General features: G+C 33.0%; 1 protein-coding gene across 1 annotated transcript in view; it reads right to left on the bottom strand.

The window, feature by feature from the left end:
• LOC127557076 (glypican-5-like) overlaps positions 1 to 21,143 on the bottom strand; it is a 646,856-nt gene that overhangs the window by 550,398 nt on the left and 75,315 nt on the right. Inside the window, exon 4 of the mRNA XM_051990541.1 lies at positions 10,163 to 10,288. Within this exon, the coding sequence (XP_051846501.1) occupies positions 10,163 to 10,288 (126 nt within the window). The remainder of the gene's footprint in view (positions 1 to 10,162; positions 10,289 to 21,143) is intronic.

Raw genomic sequence — 21,143 nt, 5'->3', positions numbered from 1 at the left:
AAAAAAGAAGAGTAAGGAGAGAAAAAGACAGAGTTGCAGAGACAGTTATAAACTGAAGTATAGAAAGAAGTGAATGTCTATATTTATAATAATTTATTTTAAGTAAACATTTCTTTGTAAAAATAAATCTGTTAATTGTTATATGGAACTGGAAGAGAGGGGACCCACTCCTGCAATTGAAAGAACACCGCTGGGAGAGGCTAAAGTAATGGCAGAAAGCAGAGACACCTTAGTCCATTTAAGAGTGCCAGAGAACTATGGGTAGAAGTGAAATGTAACCAACCTCGTCTTCAGGCAGTAAGGGCTGGAGTAGCTAATGCTATACATTTATTTTAGAGAAGAAGATAATACCTAAAAAGTGTCATACCAAGATCTCACAAATAGGGAAAAGACAAAACTTGAACCGGGAATCAATGTTCCTAACCAACTCAATTTCCACATTTAACAAATGAAAAGGGGACAATCTTCAAAACTTACCACATCATATGCTTCTATAACTTTCCAGCTAAAAAGAAATAAATATTCTTGCTTTTTAACAATGTAGACACAAAGTTAAAAACTCTTTGATTTTTACATATAAGAAGAACAAAATTGCATTTTAACCAGAGACACTGTAACAAATCATAAGCATGCATAATAATTCTTCCTAAGTGTCCTAATGCATTTGACTATACAGAATGTCCAGTCTTATGTCTCCCATTCAGTTGCCCCTTAAGAAATCTGAAATTATATTTAAAAGCTCTGAGGTTCCAGATTTCCAGAAAATGCTATTTGCCTAAAGGAAACATCATTTAGTGACTGCAGCAATAATATACCAGGATATTATCATAACAAATCATGCCTTATTATGTGATTTAATCATTATTTCATCTTCTTTTTTTCTATAATATTTTCTCTATTCTCAAAATCAACTAGGAGTCCAACAGATTGAATTGCAAACCTAAATCTGTAGCTTTTTCCATATGCTAAAAATGATCTTTGTGCTTTAAATGGAAGTGTGAAGCAAAATTACAAGTGACTGTGAAATACTGATAATTAATAAGTAATGTCATACAAAAGTGGACGATGAAGATCTCTCTGCCTTTACCAGGACAAGACAGATTTTTGACAGTGGCCTTATTTACTTTATTTTCTTTAAGCAATAATATAAAAAATGGGGGAAAAATGGCTAGAGAAGATAACCCGTTGCAGGGAAAATGTTTTGTTTGTACTGGTCTATTCACTAAATAAACAGACACTTCTAATGTATCCATTTGATTGTTCCCACTGATAAGTTTGTAGATATTGTTGAATGTTCTCACTTAGACAAGCAAAATACGATAAAGGGGTGAAGTTATAGTAGATTTTGATCTATTGTACCAAGCCTACCTCTAAGTACTGGGCATGCTGAGCTCTGACAACTTATTTCTGTAGGTGGCTGGCTTCAGAGATTTTCTAAAGCAAATAATTCATGGAGTTGGAGGTTTATATATACATTCATTTCCCACATTTGGAAAACAGTTGTCCAGTTCTAGACCCTGGTTCTCTGACAGGTCTCAGCTAAATTTCTTGAACTTTATGAAAATAAACATTTATACTAGGTGAATTCAGATACAAGTTTTCCTTTTTCCTCTCGCTTACTGATACAATTTTGAAATCGGACTTTTATAAAACTTGAATGTGTCCTAAAATCAATACATTTTTTAACAGCATTACTGTATGTGTAGATATATATGTATATATAATATATTCATAAAATGCATGTAGCATATAGCATTATGCTATATACTACTTACAAGTATATATAAACATGCACCCATGCATGCATATATTTATATATATGCATATTTATTTTGCTTTTTTGTGCATTTGTATAGAAACAGCTTCCATTACAGCAGGAGTGAGAAACTATTTTTCTGCCAAGGGTCATTTGATTATTTATAACATCAAGAGAAGGAAATGACACCCTAAATGGTGTCATAAACAACAAAAAACAGGCTCACATTATCACAGAACGAAGTAAATATTGTAAAACATAATACATAAACTGAATTGTCTTCTTTACCCACATGTACCTGTTGAATCCTTATTATTTCTTTTAAATCCAAATCAAAGGAAGTTTTTCATGATTATTCCTAGGTCTGCACATTGGGCTTTCTCCAACATAGATACCCACGTACTTACTACATGTGCACTTCTCATGCAGTTATTTTGCATAATTTTGCATTCCATTTAACTTTTAATACACTACAGTCTCCTAATAGATTTCAATGTCCTTGACAACCAAGGCCAGTGGGATGCTGGAGGAACCTTGTACCAGCTCTCAAGTAGATTGTTAAATGGTCATTATGAGTATTTATAGTTTAGAAATCAGCAAATACTACTAAACCATGATGGGAGTTTTGTTTTGCTGATTGTCTAGATTTAAGAAAATGGTGGAAGGAAGTGTTAATACAAATTAAACCTGAAAATATGTAATAGTTTAAGTTTTTCAGTTGTTTAGCACTTAGCAGCATACCACTTTCCAAGATCTATTTTGATTATACTTTCTTTACAACTTAGCAGTCTGCTCTAAAAATGAGGCACTTCATAAGTATTTGCTTAACTGAGATTAGTGAATAAACTTTGAAAGATAAGAATAAATTGTATTTATATACTTCCCTGGAATTTTTTGTCTTTTTCTTCCTTCCTCTACCCCATCAAAAACTCCTGTCACCAAAGAAAGAGAGTCACATATGTGTATATAGTAATAGCCAATTCTACCTCAACACAGAGACCCTAGTGGCTATTAGTGCTCAACCTTGAAAGTATGCCAAATAACAGAGTTCAACATTCTGGCAAAGATTCAATGAGAAGCATTCATGTTGACAAGATAAGTCATCTAGACCTATGTCCCACATCAACTTTGGTATTTTACTGAAGAGGTTGGTAGTTTAGTGTTGAAAACTCCATTCTTATATGACAGGAGTTCTTGATGGAAAATGTTATATTTTACAAGGTAAATTTCAAATAAGTATTTACCAAAGTCATTTCAATTCAAAGCCATAATTTAATTTTTATCTGCTTTGCAAAATGTGTCAGTCAACAAAGAGACTTTGTGGTAAGGGAGGGAAATTTAGTGATACCAGTTAAGTCAAAGTGATGTTTTTATCATGAATATTTGAAGGCTTAGACATTCTGAGCATTTTTGCCATATTTTTTCCTGTACTTCCTGTATTAATCAACTAAAAAATCACTATTAGGAAAGCTTTTCGTGTTGAAATAGGAAATGATGATAAAACCTAAATAAATAGGTGGTCTTTAATGAACCACAGACCTGAAGTCTATATCATGGCAAAAGGTAATATACTAAAACAGAATTATTGGAAAGTGGAGAAGTGTCTTAACAAATGCTTTTTTGCATTTGCACATAGCAGAATTTTCTAAAAACATTCACGCATTAGAAAAATTCTAGAATAAAAATATTCAGGATCTAATACACGTTGACCTGGATTGAATAACATTGTAGGTTTTAAGATGAGTATGTTTTTTGGTATGTGACACACCTTTATTCAGATATTTGATCTATTCAGTATACATTGATGCTCTCTAATCAAATGTACTAAAAAATTATTTTTTCTTTTTTCTGACAAAAAATATAGAAGATAATTAAGGGTTCCCATTTTTTCATACTCCACCCAAGCAAACATACAATATTTGGAGGAAAGCAAGTAAAACATGGAAGAGTTTAGTTTAGTGTCACTGTACCAAGAAAAACCTAGGGAGACTAACTGTCATAAAGTGATTACTGATACTTCAATCTAATTTTCTTTTGGACATTCTAACTTATAACATAAGTTATAAGTTTTGGGAATTCAAAGAAAAGAAGAAAATGGCAAACTTTTTAAGACTTAAACCTTCTTGTCATCCAAAACAATATATTGTGTGTGCTATGGTGAGATTTATAATCATTTCAAAGATTTATTTTCAGTTGCCTGGTAGTTCATTAGGATGGACTATGTGACTGAACTGAGGAATGATGAGTCCCAAGTGACTGGTTATATAAAAAAAGTATTTGGTTTACCTTTATATCATTTTGTCTTTGTATCTTTACTTTTATCACTCCCTGGAGAACCTGAAGATATGTAATAGGTATGAGGCATATTATCATTCTTCATAATCAAAGGAAATGGTTTGATGCATTGACTAGGAACATTTTATTTTGTTCTTATATAAAGCTTAAAGAAAAGCAACATTCAGAATAGTAACTATAGTAACATGAGCCATCAAAATCTGAAGCTACAACCTCCCAACTACTTGCAACTCTCAGCAGCTCTTAACCTTTACATACTCCTTCATTTGGAAATGAAGATTCTGGCTCATCCAGAAGGGGGTAGAGTGGGTGACTAACCTTTAAGTGAAGTACAGTGCAGATGAACTGACAAAGTCCCAAGGTCAACAAATTACTGAGTGAATGAGGAAAGAACCAATTCAAAGTAAAAGTGGAAAGTTTTTTATTAGGCTGAAGTGGGAGAGTGTGGTGAAGAAGAGGACTCTATTATGTGAATTATTCATATAAAAACATAAAGTATATATGAAAGCCAAAAATAAGATGATTTTTACTCAGAAACAAAGTTATGATTTTCTGAGGGGGAAAGAAAACCTGAAGTATGAAGCGGGGAAGAAATACACAAGACTTGGATGGTAGAGTGGCAGGTACATCTTATTCAGCACATAAAAGGAAAAAAAAATAACCAAGGCATTGCATAACTCAAAGTTTGGAGAGATATTCAAGATAAAGGGATTGTAATTCTAGATTTGGATTTGACCCTTTAGAGTCATTTAATTCAATTATCTTATTTTACACTTAGGGAAACTGAGCCTCAAAGATTTGCCTGAAGTCATGCAGATCTTAATTAGCTAAGTACGGAATTTGAATTAAGTACAAATTCTACACTCATGATGATCCCATTGGGCTTCATTTTATAAAGAGATGAAGTGATTTATCTCAGATCTTTTGGTGATAACTAAAAAATTCAGAATTCAAATCAGAATCTTTGACCACCATATCCAATGATCCATCCAGAGCATGTTTTGTTTAGTTTTAGTTTTGAAATGAGACAGTTTTGAAATATGTTATGTCAGGGTTAAGGTGGAGGCGGGAAGGGAAAAAAATAGAGCAATACGTATTATAAAACTACAATTAGATCATGGAATTTAAAATTCTGATTCAGACACATTATCTATGTAATCCTGGAGAAGTCACTTAACCTTTCTGTGCTTCAGTTTCTTCGTTTATAAAATGTGGAAATTATAGCTCATATTTCACAAGGTTATTGTTAGGACTGTATATATATGTGTAAAGCAATTTACAAACCTTAAAGGGATGTATAAATGACAGGGATAAGTGGAAGTAGTACCAATAGTAGCAGCATCAGTAGTTCCTATTGTTGTTGTAGTAACATTATCATCATTATCATTAACATCCTAAGAAGCATTAAGAGAACAAATTAGAATTTCTTTAATCAATTCAAAGTTTCTCTTGGTCCTGAAATGGTAATGATGATAGATATGAACTAGTCAAATATGTGCCATCTCAAAATATTACTGTGTAAAACCCACTTAATAAGATATTAGGAAAAAATTATAAATTTTGATGGCAAAATCAAGTAGGGCTGGTTTTGATTTCATCTATGAGAGAAGAAATTAGATGAGCATTTCACAGTGTAGCCAAATCTTTGGTAAACATGATAACACTTATGGTCCTAATACCAAGAAGAGAAGAAATCTACATTTTTTAAAACAACAAAAATATGAAAGTTTTTTTTTTTTTCTTCCTAGCACTCCTCCCCCATCTCCAGACCTGAAGAATCTCACCTTGTACCACAGCATGTCTGGCCTCCATATTCCAAACCTTTCTTGTCCACCTCTTCTTCATTCAAGTGCTTAGCTAATAAACTAATCTCTGCAACATGCAGAATATATTACTGTTTAAATCTGATAGGCAAACATAATTTTGAATTGCCTTCTGCAAATAATATCCTAATTTCAAGAATGGGCTAAAGGTGGAAATTTTCTGACATCACAATAGACTAAGAGATATTAAAAGGCAAAAAAAAAAAATCCATAAGATTATCTATCAATCATACTTAGTAGCAATGACTGTCCTTGTGAATATGTATGTGATCATGATAAAGAAAAAGGATTTCAAGAAAGTAGCTTTCAACAATCTAAGAGTATAGAGAAGTATGATTTAAGAGATATAGAAACATCAGAAAGGTGACTGCCAGTTAAATGACTAGTCTGTGGCCACAAGATTAAATTAACTCAACACATCAGAAGGGAAGGGAAGGGAACTGACTGCCAAGTTAACTAAACTCAGAACCAAACCAAGACTTGAAAGGAAATTAAGCGAGGCTTCTAAAGAATACAAAAAGTAGTACCAGGTGTAAGGGGCCAAGAAAACTAAAGGAACAGTTTGAAAGAAAATGTAGCTTACAAGGTAGAGAATAGGTAATAAAGAAAAAAGTACATCAAATTATGCAATTAAAAAGAAAATGAACAAGAAAATGCCATCTACCTGATAGGAGAGGAAAACATAAGGGAGATGACAAAATTAAAGGTACTTTGATGTCTTTTTCATGTCTATCCTCATTTTAAAATAATTAAGAGATGAGTAGATAACTGAAAAGTGTCATCTGTTAGAAGAAAAAGGAAAAACAAACAAGAATAAGAAAAGACGATGAATTGATGTCTTCCAATTTTTGAGATTTAGCAACATGACAACTAGGTACTTATATACTACTGGCCAGATTTTGAGAATTCAAAAAGGACAAAAATCCTTAGAAAGTGACACCAAAAATAGATCTGCCACCTGAAACAAATTAGGAAAAGAAGAAGTCCTGGTTTAAAAAAAAAAAACTGTTAGTTTAGGTTTAATATCTGGGAGGACAGGAGGGCAAATCAACAATCAGCAGCAATTCATTTGTTTCTAAAAGAATTGTTTTACTCTATGATAATGTGATAAACTGGACAGAAGAGAAGACCCAAATATGTGCAATTTATCTGGATTTCAGTAAGGCTTTTCATTTTGCACTTAAGAATATTCCCATTAACAAAAAGCAATGTTGTAAAAAGAAAAAAAAAAGGAAGAGGAGGAAGAGTAAAAGGAAAAGGAGAAGGAAGAGGAGGAGTAGTGGGAGGAAAAAGAAAGAAAGAAAAGCAAGAACCATACAAATGAGGATACTAAAAAAAAAAAAACCTAGCTCTCAGGTTGCTCTGAGGATTAAAAGAAATCATATTTGTGCTTAGCACAATTTTAACTAATAAATCCTTATTCTTTTCTTTCCTTCCAAATAATCAATTGAATGATATATTGACCTCCTGCATGTATTATATAGTATGCATTTATATTTCAATGAAAATTGGTTTGGTTTTGAAAATAACAATAAGGACATGTGACTATATGAAGAAAGTTTCAAATACAACACTAATACTCAGCATTGAAATGCCTATAAAAGGTCACCCACAAAGGTAATTATCTATAATTTGTATTCAACACAAGGAGATATATTTGATAGACTACCACAAGAATAAGTCCAACAATATTATTTAAAATTCTTACCAAATGCCCAGATGGCAGAATAAAAAATGCAGATGACAGACTAGAGAACTTTTATAACATTGTACAAGGGATGTTCAGAATGCAAAAGGAAATAAAATCTCATAAGAACAAATTAAATAGATACAAGAAGGGGACATATGAACAAGAATCACATAAAGCAGACAAATACTGGGAGATACAATGGATCAAATATTTTTGTGCAACCATTTACCTAGTAGAAGCTCCCCAGGAGATAATGCTGATCCTAAAGTCATATAAACTACTTTTAAAGTATTAGTTTGAGTACAACTAAATTGTGCAATGGATAGAGCACTGGCCATTAAGTCAGGAGGACCTGAGTTCCAAAGTGAACTCAGACACTTAACATTTAGCTGTGGGGTTTTGGACAAGTCATTTAACCTCCACTGTTTTGCAAAAATAAATAAATAAAGTGGTGGTTTGTTCTTGTGGTGGTGGTAGTGGGTTCTAGGAATAGGAATGTTATGTTATGACATTACATTATGGTATGTTATACTATTGTGTTGTTTTATATTACATTTTATTCACTGAAAACAGCGACAAATTTTCCAAATCTCAGTTTCCTTATTGGCATTTTAAAAAATGTCATCAGACCTCTATAAATATTTTGAATATGAATGACAAAATGATTATTGGAAAAGTAATAAAATAATATTGTATATGAAAGTGTTATGGAAAAATGTTTCTATTTGTTGAGACTTGTGATATCTCTGGTATAAGGAAATTTCAATGAAAAAAGTCCCTTTGGTAGGAAAGTACTATTCAATTTATATTTTCAGAGAGAAGCCATAATGTGGTTAAAAATATCACATAAGATATTGTTATTATTATTATTGATAACTTAATTATTATTGCTATATTATAATTTTATTATACTTTATTCTATGATACTATAAAAACATTATAGGTGAATTTTGCTCCTTGGAGAGTCACTATTGGGTAATAAAAAGAGCACTGGAAAAAGCATTGGGAGGATACAGGATCATAGTTTTCTAAGAGGAAAAGATTTGAAAGGTCAGCTAGGTTGTAAGTAAATAGAGTTCTAGACTGGAAGTTTGGAAGACCTGAGTATTAACTCAGATATTAATCTGGCTTTTGACAGTGACTTCAAATGCCAGATGGGTAACAATAGAACCTACCTTATCAAGTTGTTTGTGAGGATCAAATGAGATACTATTAATAAATACATGTTTTTTTTCTTCCTTCCCTTCCTCCTTCCTCCTCTCCCTAATGTTACTTATAAAAAAACTGAGAGCGGAAGCAAATTGTTTAAGGTTACACACATTTATTAACACAAATCTGGCCTTCCCTATAACTATAATATATTCACAAGTTTACATTGTCATGTCTATATACAAATATGATATTCCAAAAGCAGTTTATGACATGCAAAGCACTTAATAGATATTGTTTTCATTTTTTCATTCATTCAAACACATAGTCTTAAAATATTAAGAGGATACAGAAATTAGTGGATTCAAAAGTTGGATGAGACTTAGTAAGAAGAGTGGACTAGAAAAAGCATGGTTAGTAAAGAGGACAAGCTAGCTTAATTAATGTGCAAAGACTTTTCCCTCTCTATTCCAATCCATCCTCCACCCAGATGTCAAATTGAACTAGCTACAATACAGTTCAGAGTATTTCATCAAAATAGTCAATAAATATTATGTTCAGATAGCAAATATAAAATCCTCTATTTAGTTTTTCAGAATTTCTTAACCTGGTTCCTCCTAACTTTCCAGTTTTCATACTTTTTATTGCCCATTAAATTCTCTGCACCCAGTTAGACTAGTATCCTTGATATTCCACACACACAATAGTCTGTCTCTTAAGTGTTTTCATTGACTGTCCTTCATACTTAGAGCTACCTTGCTCTTCATTTCTACTTCTTCTCTGACTTTCTTCAAATCTCAGCTAAAAATCCTATCGTCTATAAGAAGACTTTTATCAATCTCCTCTATTCTGCCTTTTCTGAGATTACTCCTATTCTAATCATATAAAAATATATTTGTGACTATCCCAAATCTAATTATACATTATATTATGTGATTAAATTGTTCATATACACACATATGCATGTATATACAAATGTAGGCATCTTGTACATATATATATATAAATACATACATATGTAGTATGTGTATATACACATACATGTACAGAGACAAATTTTGTACATAGTTGTATGCTTTCTCATTATGTTTCTCCTTTCTTTGTGTAGAACCTACAACATTATAGACACTTAAAAAATAGCTTCCTGATTTACTTATAAAAATGTTACTTTTAAAAACATAATATACTACCCAATTCACATCAGAAAAGAAGCTCTTTCTCTTCTCCCTTTGTCTCCATCTCCCTCTCCTTTTCCCTCTCCCTCTCTTTCTCTCTCTCTCACACACACATACAAATACACACACACACACACACACACACACACATACACACATACACACATACACAATGTACACACACAACTAGAAACCAGGGGAAAAAAAGAACAGAAGGAAAATAAATGTCTATTAGCATTAAACAGAACAACAACAACAAAAAAAGATAAACTACCTTTTGACTACATCTCCTCCATTCCAACAGGGTAGTCCATCAGCAGCAGCTAATTCATTAACACAAAGTTGATCAGCCAGGCCACCATAAAAAGTCTTGTATAGACGCAGGCTGTTGATAAATTCTCTGAACAGAGAAACAAAGAAAACAATTAACACCAAAAATCTATAATAATGGCCCATAAAAATGCCGCATATTGTTATATACAATACCTAGAATTTAGCTTTATTGTGGATTCCTCTAATCATGTTTGTGCTCATTGAACAGGATTTCAATATTCTTTCTCAGTAAATGTAGCAATCCTGCTTCTTTTTTCCCCTTCAGTGCTGTAAGTTTAAATTCATTCTTATATTTCAGCACAATGAACTTTTTCACTATGTAAAGAAAGCCTTTAAATTTCTCTAGACCTAAATAACATTTCTTTAGGGACCATTTGGCTTCTTAAATTTCATTAGGTTTTTGTCAAAATGTCTTTCATCTATTGTTGCTATCAGGAGAAATGCTGATGTCCCAGACTTTCCATAAAGAAGAGACTATCACTGTTCAGACACGTAGGGATACATAAGCATTCTTAACTGAGCTCTCTCTTGAGACACACACAACCAATTTTTCTTTATGTAATATGAACCTAAGAAGAACCTTCCTAAAGAATAAAAATAATAATTAGACTGTCAACAAACACAAGCCAATTTTCTTTCCTGACTAAATTAATTAACTGATACTACTACCTGATTACTAGCTGAATGTTAGGCTGAAAAGAAGTTTAAAAAATCTTTCATTAATAGATCAATTCAAATGATAGGCCCATTAACAGGCCAGCAAAATGGACTAATTTGTTTGAGTATGCAGACAATGATTCAGTAAAATTTAAAATATTATTTGTCATATAAATATCTAAACTCTAAATGACTGACTGGATTATCAAAATTACATCAGTACAGTTATTAGCATATTTCTGGGTACAATCAGCTGCTTATTAATAAATACTTTTTTACAATGATAAACCTGGTTAATTGCTCTCTGATGACAATTCAGAAGTGAATAGGTCTATATCTATGACTGGACAAGCTAATGGAACAATTAGATATTATTTGACAATGTATAAGACTAAAAAAAAATTGTTTAGGATACTGTATCTTGAATTTTAAAGAAAGCTAAAGTTACTAAGAGTAAGAAGTTGAGGATGTGTTCAGACATGGAACTTAATTCAAAATGAGACAAAGAGAAGACATATCAACTAGAGATATGAAAACTATTTACTCAAAAACTAACATTTACTCAAAACTCACAAGCAGAAGTATATTCAAGTTCCATTTACTGTGGCAAAATCAATATGAACGATAATTCAAAATAACAAACCATGTTGAAATACAACCATTGCTTTGATAATTAGAAAACTATAATTGTATATTCCTATCTGTGGTGTAGCAGAGATGGGAGTTATGTACAGAATTACCAATTATCCTAAGAGGAAGCATATTTGTCAGGAGTCCAAGGAAATAGGTATTATAGTTGCAAACTAAAAGAAATCAGCTAGCCTTGAAAGTAATAACAAAATATTCATAGCTTAAATTACATACCAATTTGTGCCAGACATTATGCTAAGTTTTTTGTAATTATTAACTCATTTGATCCTCACAACAACCCAGAAGAGTAGATATACTATTATTAGAGATACCATTTTATAGATGAGGAAACTGAGGCAAATAAAGATTGTGATTCGAGGATGGATTTGAATTCAAATCTCTCTGACTCCAGGCCCAGCACTCTATCTACTGTACCATCAGTTGCCTAATGTCCCATTATACATTAACTTTTTAGTACCATCTGCAAACATGGAAAATGATCACAATTAACATTTCATGTATAATATCACTGATTTGTCATAGAGTTACATCAGGAAAGATTCCTCTTGATCATAATATTATAGGATCTCAGATTCAGAGCTCAAAGTAGTAATTCTTTGATAGAAAAGGAAACTGAACTCTGTAGAAATTAAATGTTAGATTAATACTCACTTAGGTCATAAAGATACTACATAGAAGAAATAAGATTTGTACCCAGTTATTTTAGACTCTAAATCTAGATTCTAAATATCATGGTGTCATAATGCCTTCCAATACATTATTCCAATTCTCTTATAAGTTGAGGAAACAAAGGCACACAGAATGACATTATATATTTACATAGAGTCTTATGAATTTATATGTGTGTATTTATATTCACTCTCAGTCCATTTCCTATTGCTTGCTTCATGCTCATGTTTTCTGTACTTAGAAAAAAAACCTACATTTATTCCTTCCATCCTTAATGGTTATGGTCCTATATCTCTTCTGATCTTCTCTCTAGAATTTTGGGATACCACTCTTTTGGTTTTTCTCCTATCCCTCTGACCATTCTTTTATTTGCCTCCTTTGTAGGATTCTCCTCTAGATCATTCCATCTAATAACAGATGTCTCTAAGGTCCTGCCCTGGGCCATTTACTCTTCTTTCTTAACTTTCTTTCTACTTTCTTTCTTTCTTTCTACCTGGCAACTTCATCAGCTCCCATGTATTTAATTACTATCTTTATGATGATGATTCTCAAATCTCTCTCTCCTGCCTTAGTCTTTCTGTTGATCTATCTTGTCTTTTCAGCTGCTCTTCAGATATCTCAAACTGGATTCATCATGGATTCCACAGTATCTGAACTATTGCCACAATTTTTGGGTTTCATTTTTGCAACATTTCTTGAATTTGTCTTCTTCCCTTCACTGACACCATTCTGGTGCAAGCTCTCATTTTATGCCTTGATTGTTGTAATAGTCTTATGGTGGAGATGGATGCCTGACTCAAGTCTTTTTTCACTCCAATATAGAATCCCTTCAGCTTCTAAAGTGATTTCCTAAAGTTCAGGTCCAATCTTGTTGCACACGTACACACACACACACACACACACACACACACACACACACACTTAGTAAACGCCAATGAATACCTATTGCCTCAAAGAGCTCTCTTTAGTATTCAAAGCCTTCCATAAACTAGTCTCCTACTTTTTCTGTCTTCTTGCATTTTATTCCCCATACTCACTCTCTGATTCAGTGATTCCAACTTCCTGATTGCTCCATGAACAGGACAATCCACCTCTGGTCTCCGGGCATTTTCTTTGGCTGCTCCCATGTCTCACACATTCTTCCTCCTTTGTTCCCACTACTGACCTCCTTGTATATAGTTAGCTTTTTATATATTTTCTTTTTAAAAACATATTCTCTATGATAGCACAATTCTTGGCACATAGTATTCACTTAACAAATGCTTATTAATTGACTTTCAGCTACCTTATATGAATAGGGATTATTAGTCTCATTTTATAACTAAGAAAATCTACATACAAAAGCTAAATAGCTTGCTTAAGGTCACAGATAGTTTGAATCCAAATTGAGATTTCATGATATTTGAATATAAAATAATAAATAACTAAAAATATAAAATAATTAAGTCAGTTCTCAAATTTAGTAGAATGATTGGTTTTATGATAAACAACTTACAGATAGTGGTTTTTCCTATCATGAGCTAACTTTTAGGTTCCTCTAAATCCAATTCTAGTTCTGTGTCTACCATTTCAGACAGTATATATCAGGAAAGTAATGTGTGTATGCTATGCATATGTATCCCTAGTTATAACACTTCTAGATTCTGTGTATGAAGAGTATGGAAGAAGTAGACAGCAGCAAAACTGCTCATGCACAGGTTGTCAGTCCTTGTTTCCCTGGAGCTCACTGAAAGCAAAGGAGATACGTGGACCAGCATAGTGATCACTTCATCATTTCTACAGTACATAAGGTAGGCAGAACAAAAAAGAATTGTCCACTGCTGAAAATGTGTGATAACCAAATAAGAAGACTCACTTCTCAATATGCATTTCTAGTTCTGCCTGCCACAGAAGAAGATAATCTGTTAAAAATAGCAAAGCGGAAAAGGGCTGAAAGACAATATAAATTCATTTTGTTTTATTTCTCTCAGCAAGCAGTAATACTGCATTTATATAGTTACTACTATGTGATATAATAATATGATATGTGATAAATGTGAAAAATGTGATAAAATGATATAATGTTTGTAATGCTTCTGGCACATAGTAGGAGACAGAAGCATTACAAACATTATATCATTTTATTTTCACAACAATCCCAATAGGCGCTATTATTTATCCCCATTTTTATTGTTCAATTAACTGAGGCAGATCTGAATTAAATAACACAGTTTCCAAGGCTAGATTTGAACTCAAATGTTTATTCTTTCATTCATTTGATCTTGTTGGTATGGAGTGGGATTTGGAGAGAACAAAGTACTTGTGATGTCATTAATGTGGACATTCCCTTCACAGATACATATTGAAAATTCTTCTGTAGTGTTGGACCCATAGACAATACTTCCAGAGATGGGAAAGAGGAACTAATCCATCACCAGCAGACCTTGCCTGATCTGCATAACATATGCTTAATAAATGCCTGGTGACTAAATGAGGGATAGGGCACCCTGAAAGAGAATTTATCACTCAAGAAGACCTCACTGCCATACAATATTTGTATTTCCAGTACTTAGCACAGCGCCTGACACCCAGTAGGTGCTTAATAAACATTTACAGACTGTTGATTAAAGTATAATCACTACTGAATTTTATCTGGCTGAGCATGTAGATAAATTCTAAATATTCTCATCTTAGGTTTTAGGATAATGTTGCAAAGTTCAAAACATTTGTCAATCTTCACAGAGATGATTTTGTGAAGAATATCTCTAATTTAATCAAAGTCAGTTTCCTGGAAATTCATAAGAACAATCTTCTCTTCCTCCAAACCTAGTGCATGAAAGGGATATCTGTAGGTTTTAGACAACACATTTCTTTTGTTTAATGATTGGTATTGATTCATCTCCTCCCACTCCAAACCAGAAAGTATACGCACAATATAGAACCCAAATTAAATGCAGTGCCTAGTACTCTGCTTGACAAACTCAGAAGAACAAAGGTCAAATTGTGTAGTTTGCTAGTTAATGGCCTGAGGCAAAGTTAAGGTTAATGTGGCACTAATGAGCAAGCTCAAGCCTGTTGAGATGTCTGACCACAGCTGTCAAACATAAGACATTTAAAATGTCAGTCTCTTTTCCAGAAGAGGAAATACATAACTACATACAGCTATAAAGGAACAATGTCTTTTATAATTATTATGTAACGATATTTAATCTTTTCATTTTTTTCTCCAATAAAAGTATTCATTTTGACCGAAAAGGAGAGGAAAAAAAAAAAAGTAAAGGTGATTCTTCTGAGCTGAAAAACATGGGATTTATTCCCAATGCATAATTTGCATTCCCAGGTCAGTAACTTTTATCATTAAGGTATCCTTGAATATTAGTAAATATTTGGGGTTAGAGTTCTCTAAGAATGAAAGAAAAGAGAAAGGAAGAGGAAGAAGGGGAAAAAAAAAAAGGGAAGAGGGAGAGAAAAAGAGAAAGTTTATCTTTAGCCCATGGGACATTGTTTCTCTGTACTAGAAAATGAGACGGGATACTGTGCTTACCAGTGATGCAGAAGGGTACCCAATCAAGATTGTTATATTAAAAAATAATAATAATAAGTCTACTTTTGCATTTTCTAGAATTTGGATAATTTTTACGTCTGATTGCAAATGGAAATGAATTCTTTGACCCATATTAGTAAAACAAAAACCCTGCTGTCTGAACCCACTCTAAACTCAGAACTCATTATGGTACTTAGGAACAAGTATCAATGCTGAGCTCCTCAGGAAGGCTTTTCGTGGATAAGTGACTCCAGGTTTTGTACTCCCCACAGGAAGTCCTCTGAGGGCACATTCACATGACATGTTTTCCCCCTCATTAAGGGATTTGCTTTGCTTTCCCATTAATGTGCCAGGGGTATAGGAAGAAGGGAAGGAGTAGTGTTGGGGAGAAAGCGGAAAAGACCTGTACAAATCTGCTTCCATTGTCCCAGTGCCCCCTGGTGTGGCCTGTTTTGCTGAATAGCACTCAGGCCATGTGCTTATCTCTCTGGCAGGGTAATTTACGGTTTGCTCCTGTGCTGCCAGATTGTAGTTAGTTCTGTTAAAGCATATGTGTGTCTCTGATTCCCAGGTTTCAGTGACCCTACACCCCCAATACAGCTAAAAGCATCATGAAGAAGCATTCCTACTCAAAGTATCATCACTTTAAAAAGGGTCATCTAAATCTCTCTTTCCAAAACAGCTCTGCTCAGAACTGATGGAACAATCTTGAAAAATATACCTCTAAAAGCCTTGTTTATAATCTCTCATAAATAAGGGCTTTAACCACAAACTTTTTTGCAGTCATAACAATAAGCTCTGTACCAAGAGAGCAAGGACTAAGTGAAATTGGTGTGGTCAATAAAGAAAATGAGGCATTAGGTTTGGAAGAAACTTCATAAACTCTGCCTCTTCTTCTTATGACTTTTTGGTTGATTTTCATAAGAATTCATGCCCCTTAGTCTCAGTTCTATTAGCCTAGTGGAATGTTCTATCAATTTATGAAAAGAAAATTGTGGGCAGAATACTAGTGAGGGAAGTGAAATAAAGCCAAAGTAATGCTGATAAGTTATACGGAATGAATATAAGCCAAGGAGTCCCATTATTCATCCTTTCAAGAAGTGTTTTTGTGTGTCTATAATACTGATAGCTGCTGTTGCCTTGGTCTAAATAATAGTCAAGAGAAGTCATCAAGAGAAGATGTTGTATGGTTTTTCAGTCATGTTCAACTCTCCATGACCCCTTTATTGGGTTTTCTTAGCAAAGATACAAGAGTCCTTTGCTATTTCCTTTTCCAGTTCATTTGATAGATGAGGAAACTGAAGCAAACAGGGTTTAGTGACTTGTTCAGGATCACACAGGATCACTCAAATTTGAGTTCAGGACAAGGAATCTTCCTGATTCCAGATTCAATGCTATTGTGTCAACCATCAAGCAGTAGCAGTCAAGAGACCAGCAAGCCTGTACTAATATTGAACCAGAGAAATATTCTATGTTACTATAAAACTAATATGAACCACACAACTACAGAAACTCTAAAGGAACAAATTATTAAGTGGTAAAAGGAACAAAAAATCGACTCAAACTTCTACTACAATACTTCCATCACATATACTTAACAATTACCTGATAATCTTTTATCCAGTTTAGAGGAACCAGGCCCCATTTGAGATTAAATCTTAACTAACAAGTAAATCCATCTCAGCAATTTGGATGGGGTCAAGATGACTCAGATTCAAACAATGTGAGAACTGGAAGGGGAAATAAGAGAACATTTAGTCTAAGCCCCTACTTTACAGTTTTACTAATTTTTTTTTAAACCACTGGAGAATCCTCAGGAGGTAGAACCCCAAAAAAATCAATGCTAGATGACTCAAGCAGAAAAGTTTTAACCAGTTCTTCTGTTGTCAAATTACTGTTATGCATTTTTTTAAATCAGTGGATTAATATAATGATGCTACACAGGTCTATTTGAAATCTGGCCCTTAAATAATGTAAGCACTATTATCTCAAATACAATTGTGTAAGAACCTGACTAATCTTCCTGCTTTTTAAAAGGGAGAGGCCTCCAGAGAGGCTCAAATCCCCAATCACCCTGTTTTGGTAAGTCCTACAGTATTAGACTAAACTCCACAGGGGATTGAATATCAACTGAAGTCAATTTCCCAGGAGTTTCCTGAGCCCCTATTCTGGAATCTAGAATCTCATTTGAACTATATTAAGACAAATAGCAAAAACTTTTTGCTTGGAATTTATTCCATTCCTATTCATTCCTATCAAACACACATACACATACACACACCTCTTGTGGTATAAGTAATTAAATAAATACATATAGAATTGTTGCACAGCAACATTGAAAATTCTTTCTCATTGGTATAATGCATTCTCGATAAAGTTTGGATGAATACATCTTTAAGGTATTACCCATTAGGGGAATTTAACAGAATTAATTACTGTTGTCAAAGATGCAATGACATAGCCAGTAGCAAAACAAAAAACATTTTTTTTGAAATTTTTGTTAGCATGTCTTTAATCTGCTCCACTCTTAATCATGGCTATCATCATTTCAACTGGCCTTTCATTTGAGAGTTATAAAGTACAATGGTGAAAATTAAGATAAACTCTCTATGTCCAAATTTCTTAAATAAATATATATGAAATAAATGAATAAATATATAACCTTGAGCAAAACAACAGTGCTTGGGCATGTGTTGCAATTAATGGGCAGAATTGTTTCTACAAATGAGTTAAGATGGAGCCAAGAGAATTTCAAGAAAAGTAGAAAAAGACATCTAGCATAATCCAGAAATATCACACCTAGAAAGATCTACAAAATCAGAGGCTACACATTCTTCCTTACTTCCCACAAAAAAATAAATGCCTTATTGAGTCAGGCTGTCGTCTGGCATGTGTTACACTCTTATAGCCTTTACAATTTCAGAATTAGTTCCAGGCCACCCACTATAGTTTCTATAGTGCTTTCATGGGAATAATTTCCAGATGTAAAGCATATAAGTATGGCCTGGTCAGCTTCCAGGGTGAACTTGTTTACTGGAGAATTCATTTTTCTCCCTTAGAGGTTTAAGCACATTTCTGACTTTCATGTGAATTGGGACAATAGCTATGTCCAACTATAATGACACTGGGTTCACCCTATAACCTTCCATTTCCTCAGAGAACCTGGGGAATTTGTTAACTTCCTGTAGTCAGTATATTCTAACAGTATGAATTCCTTGGACAATTATCTCTAATATTTTGAACTAATTGTTTCCTAAAAGATCCTTTATAGATTATTGATTTGGCACTGAAAGGTACCTTAGTAATTCTCTACTTCATTGCCCTTCATTTTATAATTGAGGTAACTGAGAATCAGAAAGTTTAAGTAATTTTATAGAGTTAATTATCCATATAGTATGTGGAAGAATCAAATTCAGACCCAGCTCCTCTAATGTGAAATCTAGCATTCTTTCTTTACATATATGTGTGTATGTATGTATGTATATAGGTATAAATACATATAATATAGATATATATGAGTGTATGTATATAAATGTATATGTATGTATATAGATATAAATAAATATATATATAGATATATATGTGTGTGTATGTATATATATGTGTGTCTGTGTATGTATAACATGCACACACAAACATACATATAAACATACATTTGCAGGCAATCCTATGATACTGAGAAGAAGCTACCTTTTGAAAGAGCAAATCCACAATACATCTTCAAATAATATAAACTTGATATATGTTAAAATCTTGAACAATGACTTGGATTGAAACAACTTTGACCTGGAGCTCTGAGGGAAAATAATGTGGAAAGTATTTTTAATGATGGATACATCACAATTAGAGTAAATTTCCATTCAACTAAAAGCATAAATAAGGACTATTACAAATACTGACATACTATTGAGTAACTGTTAATGTGCTATTCCAGAGATTTACATTCTTGTGAATAGTCATGGTAGCCTTATGCTTGACTATTGTTCTCATACTCTTTCTGCTTTCTTCTAATAGATTTTGAATGGCATGATCTGGCACATTGGCATTATAGGTTTTTTTAAAAAATATATTGATATATTTTGTTTTTATATCATCCTCATTTCTGAATGTCTCCATCACTTTTCCTCTATGCAGAAAGCCATTCTTTATAATCAGAAACAAAAAAGATGTAAAAGAAAAGCAGTTCAGCAAAACCATCAACATATTGTCCATCTTTGACAATATGTGAAATGGTCCACCTACATATTTCTTGACCCATATTCTAATAAATGGAGAGATAATTTCTTATTAAGATTCTTTGTTATAATTACCAGTCAATAAATCCCCATACATTTAATAGCTATCATTTACCAGGCACTATGCTCGGTAGGGATGTAGAGGGTGGGGTTTTCATTTCTGTTTCTTTTGTTCTGTATTAGATTTTATGAGTTTTCCTATGTTTCCCTGAATTCTTCATCTTCATTATTTCTTATGGCACAATATTACAATGTGCTAAATTTTGATCAGTCATTTCTTAATTAAGTAGGCACTTAATTTGCTGCCAATTCTTTGTTCCTATAAAATGTATTGCTATAAACATTTTGGTGCAAATAGGACCTTTTTTACTTCTTGACTTCCTAGTAATATTCACAGGGTGGGATGGCGAGATGTGAATAGATGGGGCAAGGCAGTGTTTCTTTTTCAGATTCTATACTTAATTTTCTTGAATGTAGACCAATCATAGTTCTAGTATTCAATACCTTAAATAGTAATTGCTACAGCTGAATTGATCTACAGACACTATAGCATATGTATGTATATGTATTCAACATAACTATATAGAACACCAAAAATATTATATATGTGTGTGTGTGTATGTGTGTGTGTGTGTGTGTGTATTCCTATAGTTTACTGATCTATGGGCAAAGCTCTGCCTTGTATTTTGTACAAAATGGATATTAAGAATAGCCCTTTTAAATTATGTAGCATACAGTGAAGTAATATGTAAGTGTTGTCTACATGGCGTTTATCTTAGGCCATTATAAATGTCAATTGTAATTTGTTTCAAAGCCTCATTGAAAAGTCCACATATGAGATTCCTCAACATATTATCAAATATATCTCCCAGCTGTCCTATCAACAAAATCTCATGAGGCATGCCCTAAAACAGTATTATATGCAGAATTTTGAGTAAAATTCCAATTGCAAAAATGAAATCCTAAAATGGTGACTGATGGTATTAATGAGACATAAACTTCCAATAATTTCCAATTTCATCCTTTGTCTTAGGCTAACAAGTGGAGCTGAGGAATATAATTATGACATTTTTCATCCCCACAAACTGTATTATCATATCATTTTCTTGAGAGCTCTGTATCTTTTTAGGTTCAAATAGAAACACGGTCACGCTACATAGGAATTAAAAAAAAAATAGATTGTTGAG

The sequence above is a fragment of the Antechinus flavipes genome, chromosome 3 (genome assembly GCF_016432865.1).
Source record: "Antechinus flavipes isolate AdamAnt ecotype Samford, QLD, Australia chromosome 3, AdamAnt_v2, whole genome shotgun sequence".
Classification (NCBI taxonomy): Eukaryota; Metazoa; Chordata; class Mammalia; order Dasyuromorphia; family Dasyuridae; genus Antechinus; species Antechinus flavipes.
This window is presented reverse-complemented; position numbering and strand designations above follow the sequence as displayed.